This window comes from Artibeus jamaicensis, unplaced genomic scaffold, assembly GCF_021234435.1.
Source record: "Artibeus jamaicensis isolate MK-2021 breed Jamaican fruit bat unplaced genomic scaffold, CSHL_Jam_final contig_2259, whole genome shotgun sequence".
NCBI classification, from domain to species: domain Eukaryota; kingdom Metazoa; phylum Chordata; class Mammalia; order Chiroptera; family Phyllostomidae; genus Artibeus; species Artibeus jamaicensis.
In genome coordinates, this window is record NW_026521468.1 from 453,433 (window position 1) to 462,752 (window position 9,320).

At 43.7% G+C, this 9,320-nt stretch overlaps 1 protein-coding gene across 4 annotated transcripts; it reads right to left on the reverse strand.

Moving 5' to 3' along the window:
- Nucleotides 1-5,523: 5,523 nt before the first annotated feature.
- Nucleotides 5,524-9,107, reverse strand: LOC119037502 (keratin-associated protein 4-12-like). 4 transcript variants are annotated; one of them, XM_053661370.1, is made up of 4 exons: nucleotides 8,934-9,107; nucleotides 8,590-8,823; nucleotide 7,485; nucleotides 5,524-5,714 (listed from the first exon to the last, which is right to left on the reverse strand). In XM_053661370.1, exons 1-4 carry the CDS (start codon nucleotides 9,105-9,107, stop codon nucleotides 5,524-5,526), a joined length of 600 nt encoding a protein of 199 aa, XP_053517345.1. The 4 variants fall into 4 exon arrangements, with proteins under 4 accessions (XP_053517345.1, XP_053517344.1, XP_053517343.1 ...); XM_053661369.1 differs by lacking the exon at nucleotide 7,485 and adding an exon at nucleotide 6,876 and having other exon boundaries at nucleotides 8,590-8,816; nucleotides 8,915-9,107; XM_053661368.1 differs by lacking the exon at nucleotide 7,485 and having other exon boundaries at nucleotides 5,524-5,725; nucleotides 8,600-8,827; nucleotides 8,908-9,107.
- Nucleotides 9,108-9,320: the final 213 nt, after the last annotated feature.

Sequence of the window (9,320 nt, forward strand, 5' to 3'; positions counted from 1 at the left end):
GGTGGCGTCTGGGTCTGGGCTGGGCGAGACTGGTGAGAGGAGCTGGGTGTTCTCAGGTGTGAATGTGTTCCTTGTGTTGGGGTCCTTTATATACCCTGGCCAGGTGCTGATGACCCCCAAGCACTGGGTCACCACCTAGTTAATTTCCTGGCCAATTAAGTAAGGATTTAGCATTGACTAATGATGTTTTTGGTAACCCCTCACCTCATACATATACATGCACACACACCACAAATATTTTTTCTTTTTTTTTTGTATTGTTTATTCTCACTGAATCTAGATGTTGGATTGGATTCTGATGACTTTCCCTTTAAACATTTCTAACTCAAGAGAAAAGAATGTGTTTTCTAAGCTAGCGTGGGATCGAGTCACTCTGCCCCGTGGCCCTGAAGTTAGTGTTTTACTCATGGACTTCAAAGGCTGTAGCTATTACCACCAGACAGCGCCTGGCCTCCTTCACACGCGGGCACGTGACAGGAAGAGGTGGGTCGCAGCGCTCAGTGCACTTCAACAGTCTTCTGCTTCTCAGACGTCTCCCTCTGCTCTCCGAAAGGCAGGTTCATGGAGGAGGGACCCCCTGGCGCCCTGGATCCCTGCCACCCTGGTGGGGTCCCCCCACAATAGGGCCTGTCCTGTCCTGCCTTGATCCTAATGTCTCCGCATTCACCTGAATGCCCTCCTCCTCCTTCCCAGCCACACTCAACATCTACCCTGGTTGCAAAAATTGGTTGCAATTTCTGTCTCTGTAATTCATTCGGGGTCAGTCATCCCATGTGTGGAATCCAGGGACTATAGAGCAGGGGTCCCCAACATCCAGGCTGCACAGCAGGAGGTGAGCTTGAATGTAACGTGCTTAAATCATCCTGAAATCATCCCCTGACCCCAGCTGGTCACGGAAAAATTGTCTTCCACAAAACTGGTTCCTGGTGGCAAAAATGTTGGGGACTGCTGCTGTAGAGGGTATGTAAGCCTGTCCTTCATTTTACAGGAGGGTCATGTGTGTTCACCGTCGTCACACAGTGAGGTCTGGCATCCAGGTCTCCTCATTCCTCAGTGAGCAGCCTCTGTGTTTCACCCCATGACAGACCATCCGAAAGGGCTGTGGGACTTCCATGAGGGGTCAGACCTGAGCTCTGGCGGGCACAGAGGTTCCTCTCTGAGGGTCAACAGAGCTGAGCAAGGGGCAGTGAGGATGTCAAGGGCTCCTCCTTTTCTGGGTGTTGGTCTCACAGGGTGGTCTGGCTCCCCTTGGGGGCTCATCAGGGCACTGTGAGGGAGGCATGCACTTGCCTAATTCCACCTGTTGTTATTTATTTGTACCTTCATCCTGTATCTTGCCTTTATGGTGAGTTCCATAAATTACTTCTTACTGGTGAGGTAGAACACTTTCCTTCGGATTTGAATAAAATAAAGAAATCCATCCAGTCAATCTCACTTACTTCCTATGAACCCAATGAGAAAAGGAAGGCCAAGAGCTTGCAAAGCACCAATCAAATGCTTTTAAATAGTCATTTGTCCTAAAATTACCCCCTGCTCTTCACGGGGGAGGCCTTTGGTTGTTCTCATGGAGGAATTCATTCTGTTTTTGCTTCAATGACACCGTGGAGGATATCACAGATGCGAGTTACACCAAATTCACTCTCTGTATTCCTCATGTCAAGATTTTCTCTTTGCTTACAATATTAGTTGATTTTTATTGTATAGACTAAATAACTCTTTACTAATAGCCTTTTTATTTATGACCAATATTCTATGAACATCTTTGGCCTTGAACTAGTATTTGATTTCATAGTTTTATGAGGAATTTTCTTTTCTTTTCCCACTAGGCCCCTACTGGAAGCTGATACCCATTTTCCTCTAAGAACAGATAATGCTGTACTGTTTTGTTTGCTGATGTTGTATGTCATCTCCCACTTTTCCTCCCACCTATGTAAGAACTTTAAGTCATGCTTTAGGGAGTATTTTGGTGTGTCCCAGGGACTGTGATAGGTATGTTTACCTATCTTATTAATCATCATGACAATCAATTGAGTTAGGTATTTTTTATCCTCACTCTGTAGACAAAGAAGCTGAAGCTTCACAAGGTTAACCAACTTGCCCAAGCTTGCAAATCACAAGGCCTGGATTCAGTCTAAGCAAGTCTGACCTGTAAGCTTGTGTTTTAACAAACATGCCTACAAAAACAAATGGGGTTCTCCTTCAATTTAACAGGATAGGACTTTGTATTATTTATAAAAGCTTAATTTTATTTATAAGCCCAGGGGCTTATTAACCTATGTCCTTCAGAAAGTTAATTAAAATAAAACCAACCCTGCCCCAAACATGTGGCCGCTCCTTTGTTTTTATTTTCTTTAGAGAAAACTGTCTGCTTAATCTTTTCATACTGATTGATGTATTAAGCTAGTTTCTCATTGTTGCCACAGTTGAATTAGTCAGCTATTGCTGCATAACAAGCAACCGCAAACTCTCATAATGTACAGCAACAAGTATTTATTTCTCGGTCATGTGCCTGCAGGTCATTGGGTTTTGGCTGTTTGAGGCTGGGCTTGCCTGCCGGCTATGGGTTGGTTTGGGGCTTTCTGCTGAATTAGAGTTGCCAGATTTAGCAAATAAAAATACACGCAACTCAGTTAAATGTTGATTTCAAATCAACAGCAAAAATTTTTTAGTACATTTGAGTATGCATTTGGGCATACTTACATAAAAATTTATTCATTGTTTATCTGAAATTCCAGCTCAATGAGCTGTGCCCTGTGTTTTAGCTGAAAACCCTGCTACTGACAGTACAAGCACAAGGGAGCAATCCCAGTCCTGCTAACGTGTCTCAGGCCTTTGCTTGGGTCACGCCCTCTAATGTCCCATTGGCCAAAGCAAGTCACATGGTGAAGTTCAAAGCACAGGGTGGAAGAGTGAGAGGGGGTGCTTCTTCCAGGGAGTGGAGGGGGAAAGGGTAAATATTAACAAAGAATGATCTAATCTTCCAGAGGAGTACATTAGTTATTTTAATAATCTCATTGTTGTGGAGTTTGGTAAAGACTTCTAGACAGTCAAATTAGATTATGTTCACTGGGTCTCCATTTATGGGGTTACTTTTACTCCTCATCCTTCTTCTCTTTCTGGTCAACCAAGAAATGTCATTGATTAAATAAGAACTGCCTGATTTCTCTGTAAGAAACTCATGCTATTGGTCTCTATTGGTTTATATTTAATTAGATGTTCAAAAGAAAAATACCAATTTTATGAAAGGCGCTATTGATTTAATCAAATATTTCATTAGAGATGCTATTTCATTGCCTACGATAAGTACCACTTACTTGAATGACTAATAAACAGGTGAAATCTTCTCTTGGGAAAAATTAGTGGTGGACTTCATCAACACAGATACTAAACTAATATGAAATCCCACTCTGACGGTTTATATATAGAGGCTGATGTTGGCTTAGCAGAACTTCCCCATTCTGATGTAGCCCCTCACTGGCTAGCAGTGTCTTGTAGCTCTTCCCATCAAGACCTAGATTCTATTTCTCTACTCTTTGTGTCTGGTTTGGGCTTACGACTTATTTTGACCAGAAGAACATGGTGGATGAGTTGTGTGAGTGCTGCAATTTAAGCCCCAAGAAGCCTTGACTCTTAACTTTTTCTCTCTTGGAACATTTCTACAATTATATAAAGAAGCCCAACAGAGCCTATCAGAGAATAAGAGACCATGTAGAGAAGAACCAAGGTGCCCCAGGAGGTAGGCAGCACCGACTACCAGACATAAGTGAAGCCATCTTGGACACTTCAGCCCCAGCTGAACTTTGAGACAAATGTAGGAGTATGAGTGGGACCAGGCAAAAATCAAAAGGGTGCCCACTCAATGCACCGAATTGTGAGAAACCAGGAATCACTATTGTTTTGAGCTACTAAGTTTGGGGGTGGTTGTTATACAGCAACGGACAACTGAGACAGTCTTTGTAGATTCAATTTCATTCTCCACATGTGCAGTTGCCTTTGCAGAGATTGTGATGGGGGTGTCCCCTTCACATGAACTCCCTCCAGTGACGCTCGTCTTGTGGCGGTGGCCAGCAGAGGAAATATTTAAATGGCTGAGAATGTGTGATGCTGTGATATTGCTTTCCCTTGGAAATGTTTTGTTTAAATATTTTTATAGACAGGTACAGAACATTATTTTGGAAAACAGTTTCTGAAACTATGTATAGCTGTTGGAATTTCAAATTCTGAGTGAGGGGTTAGCAAATTTTGGCGTTGCTTTCTTACTGTGTAGGTTTTGTCTCCTATGTAGAATTCTCACTTCAGTACCATCATGTTCACAAAGTCATTGGGAACCTCAGCTAAGAACTACTTAAAGCTACAAATTAATTCCCACTAAAAAATCCTTGAAAAGAAATCCCATTCTCTCAGGGTCAATATGTGTTGGAAAGTTAACTGAGGAGATGCTTAAATTACAAGGAAAACCCTGAGAAACCACACCCTGAGAAACTTAACACCATCCATCTGAAGCATATTTCCTTAAAAATACAATGAAATATAACTCAACGAGTTGTATTCATTAAATATATATAGCTTTTTGCATGCCAATCAAAGCCCAGTACAAGGGATTTTAAAAAAAGACAATGAAATATGCATTTATCCTTGGTAGAACTCAATGAGAAATAATGTTTAACCCAGTTTGTAGCTATAAATTCTGAAAAAAACATTTTTTAAATGAAAGGAATTAAGTATGTATAAATTCTTTACAGGAGATTTTCCTTCTTTCTTTGGCATGCACTGAGAAAATTGGGTTTACTCTTTTCTGCAAAATAGGGCGAATGCTATTAAGGGGGTATGATGCGTTTTAAATAAGAGCCAAAGAATGAATTAAATCTGTCCTAATTTAGGATAGTGTACCACATACATGTACACATACATGCACTTTTGATCTAATATCTTAAATTATCTATGTTTGATATAGTGCTTATTTTCAAAATGAGTTCAACATCAGTTATTCTTTCTATACCTGTTGAGGTATAGAAAGGTCATGTTACCGAGTAAAATGATCATAAAGACAATAGAGAGTGATGCTCATGAATTCTTATGTTCAGAAAATTTTATTAAAGGGCAGAGAAACAACAAAACATAACAAATTTACTCTAGGAGAAAACACAGGGTATAACTGAACTGCAGGGTGGAGGTTGTCACATCAGTGTCACTTGGGGGCTGCAGACAGTGTCCACCTTGTTGGAAGGATAATCTAGAGCCAAGACGGTGAGGGAGAATGAGAAGTTTAGAGGACCTGGGCAGTTTCTTTGTGGGTGGATTGCAAATTAATACATAGTTGGTTAGCATCGAAAAGAAAAGGTAGCAAAGGGGAAAGCTTTAAATGAACTAGAATGTGCTCACAGAGTTAGTGGGACAGTGAGCTCATTGGAATCATGAAGCCCAGTCCACTGAATGACGTCACCTAGATTCCATGTGTCCTAAGAGTCATCACCAGAAGTGTTTACATTTTGGGGACAAGTGTAAATAGGTTACAGAGGAGACTCAGCAGCAAGAGGAGGCATAGCACATGGGGCGGGGGCAGGTGGAGGTGACACAGGTGGGGCGGTAGCAGTTGGTGTGGCAGGATTTCTGGCCACAGACTGGGCAGAGGCAGCAGAAGGGGCAGCAGCTGGGGTGGCAGCAGCTGGAGCCACAGCAGCTGGGGCAGCAGCAGGTGGTCCTGCAGCAGGGGGCTGGCAGCAGCCTTGGCCACAGCCCTGGTCAGAGCAGACGGAGCCACAAGAATTGACCATGGTGTCAGAGGGTGGAGGTTCTGGGTGAGTTTCCAGGAGATTGAAGTTCTTGAGTTTGAGAGCCTCCTTGGTCCACACCTCCCTTGACGCCCTGCTGAAGAGCTATCACTGTGTCACTATTTCCTCGTTATTATTTACCCTACTAGAAAACTTAATTATTTAATTACGTAATTGTGTGTTTCTAGTTAAGTTCTCCAAAATGGATAAAAGAGCACATTTCCTTTTCCCAGGGAGCTCCTGTGTTTCCAGTGGAAAGACGTATCACATTTCTTCCTCAGTGGGTGTCACCTGTGCTTCTGGCCGATCAGTGTCTTTTACAAGGCACTTGTCACAGGACTCTGACATTTTGTCTTTGAATGTGACATTTCCTCCTGCCGGTACACAGTTTTGTGAAAATCACGGGGAGTGGTCCTCACGATGCTCATGTATCTTTTGTTGTCGAAGATGAGGGGAATACGCGCTGGTCAGGGGAAATGCTAGAAAGAATGGGGATGACCGTTTGGGGAGGAGGCGGTGCCGTCCATGATGAGTTTGGCTGATCCTGTGTGGACGTCTCAAGTGGTCAGGGAGAGAGCTGGGCCCCAAGGCTGTCTCGGACTCTCTGTCCCATCTTATTTCACGGTCTCCAGCTGGGGTACTCAGCACTGACGCGCTCCTTGTAAATAGTAAAAACCGTTTTTGCTGCGTGTCTTTCAAGATAGGCATTCACAGTGGAAAAAATTTAATTTCTCTCTTGACTGCTAAACCTGCAAAATGGATATGTCATCACAAAAGCATTTGTTATGTATAAACAATATTTAAGAGTATTAGGCTTTCAGTACCATGTATCCAGAACAAAACGGAAGCTACTATCTTACTTCATGCACACGGTGAGAAGGCAGGTTCTTTGGAACAGACAGTGATGCTGGGAAAATGGGAGGCAGCCGGAAAAGAGGAAGACTGAACGTGAGATGGATTGACTCCAAATAAGAAGCCCCAGACGTGAGTCACGGGAGCAGAGAGGGCTGGTGAGGACAGGACGGTGTGGATGGGGCTCATCTGCAGGGTTGCCAGGAGCTGGGGCTGATTCCACAGCATGTAACACGCACACGTGTCCAAGACGCTCTCCCAGATGCCACGGGGGCATAACAAGTAACCCCTCATCTGCCTCCTGTCGGTACTTGAATAAGACATGCCTGGAAAACACAGTTTGGCAACAATTAAAAGAATGGAAATTATTTTCACTAAATAATTAAGAACATATGATATGTGAATAAGTTCCATATACCCTCCAAGAAAGGCGGAGAACATACTTGTATCTGTAATTTGTGAACTATTTATTCACTATGTACCAGGCATTATGCTGACTGTCTTGTTTGTTTTTAACCTCTAATGCAACCCTGTGAAGTACTGTGTATTCTTCTTACTCTTTTAGTGGATTAGGCAAAAGAAACATGGAGAAGTTAAAAGGAAAAACTTGTCCAAGATTAAACAGAAAGTTAGCTCGTCTTAATCTTAGAGCAGCTGAGGAACGTGTGAAGAATAAAACTTGCAAGCCTTTGCTGAAGCTGTTTGATCTTCCCAGAGTGTTTCTTCTTTCTTGTCAGGTCTGCAGACTCCTATTCATCTGTCAAAACCCCAGCTAAATGCTTCCTCCTCAGTGATGTGGTTTCTGAAAAACTGCCACATGCATATATAATTCTTGTCTGCATTGTGCTCCCAATTTACCACACTCTACTGTGTCCTATTATTTACCTCCGTCATTTCCCCGTTGCATTGCAGGTGCCCTGACAGTGAGCCATGGCATTGACTTTGTTCCGTCCGCTCAGAACAGGGCTGGGGTAGAGGCCACTAGTGAAAAGTCTTTGTTAAGTAAATGAAGGCTGTTTGATGACATAGGGACATGTAATGGTCCTTTAAAAATATATAACATTTGACTAATGGAGAAAAGAGGGAGAAATATTCTAAAGGGATAACAGTTACACATGAGAGAAGCCAACATTTATTTATTTATGTACTTACTTATTAGCTGATTTTATTGGTAAAAAAAAACCCTGAAAGTCAGTTTTTTTCTTCTTTTTTTCTTTTATTTTTTTATTGTTGTTCAAGTACAGTTGCCTCCATCTCCCCCCCACCACTGAAAGTCAGAGTTTCAAAAGCTCATGAATTGTGTTCAATCTTTGTAAAACTTTCCCTTATTCTATTCATGGATGCAATGTGACTTCTGCCAATATTTTTCCCCTAAAGACTAGAAAATGATTCATTGATCTGGCTAAGATGGAGGAGATTTTTTAGAGAAAACTGGTGGCCAGTGTCATTTGACCTCCGTTGCGGGTTGACTGCCCCATGCTCTCTGTTCAAAAGGTGCAGAGGAGATGCAGTCACCTAGCCCCACCTTTAAAAACAAGAGCTAACAATCACATGCAATTTTCAGCATTAGTACAGAGATTTATTTTGGTACATAGAAATGACAAGCTATAAGAAAATCTTTCCAAAGGAGTACAAGAAAAAGACTTGATTGGATTTCGATGTCACAGGGGTTAAACTCCATGGCCCCACAAGTGATGGAGACGATTAAATTCCTTAAGCATAAAGAATGGATGTCCTGAAGGGATGTTGGGCGAACTTAGTTTATTAGGGGATTCTGAATGAATTCATTTTGAAGGAAGAGAGTTTGGACAGAAGTTAGAATGCGAACAGAGAATTAGTAGGACTGGGGTTTGCTATGAGAACCAAAAGATCAGTTACATATTTTTGAAAAGAAAGGTGCGCATCTGTGGGGAGGGAGAAAAGGAGGAAGTAGTATGTTCAAAGCAGAGACTCAGCAGTCAGGGACGGCGCAGCACATGGGGCGGGGGCAGGTGGAGATGACACAGGTGGGGCGGTAGCAGTTGGTGTGGCAGGAAACCTGGCCACAGACTGGGCGGAAGCAGCAGGAGGGGCAGCAGCAGGGGCGGCAGCAGCAGCTGGAGCCACAGCAAGAGGGGCGGCAGCAGCTAGAAATACAGCAGCTGGGGCGGCAGCAGCTGGAGCCACAGCAGCTGGAGCCACAGCAAGAGGGGCGGCAGCACTGAACAGACTAGCACAGAGTGGAGCAAAAGAGGGGCGGCAGCAGCTGGAACAGAGCAAGAGGGGCGGCAGCAGGAATCAGATGGGGCGGCAGCAGCAGGGGCGGCAGCAGCTGGAGCCACAGCAGCTGGAACCACAGCAAGAGGGGCGGCAGCAGCTAGAAATGCAGCAGCTGGGGCGGCAGCAGGTGGTCCTGCAGCAGGTGGTCTGGCAGCAGCTGGGGCGGCAGCAGCCCAGGCCACAGCCCTGGCCAGAGCAGGTGGATCCACAACAGGAGTTGACCATGGTGTCAGAGAGTAGAGGTTCTGGGTGAGTTTCCAGGAGAGTGAGGTTCTCAAGTGTATGATCTCTCCTTGCCCTCGGCTGCTTTTATACCCTGCTCGGGGCTGCTGTGACCATGTGCAGAATTTCTGTTGTTGTTTATCCTAATTGCAAGTCAGTTAGTTTTAGTAAATTAGATAATTGTGTTTGTCTGATCAATATCCCTATTTATAGGAA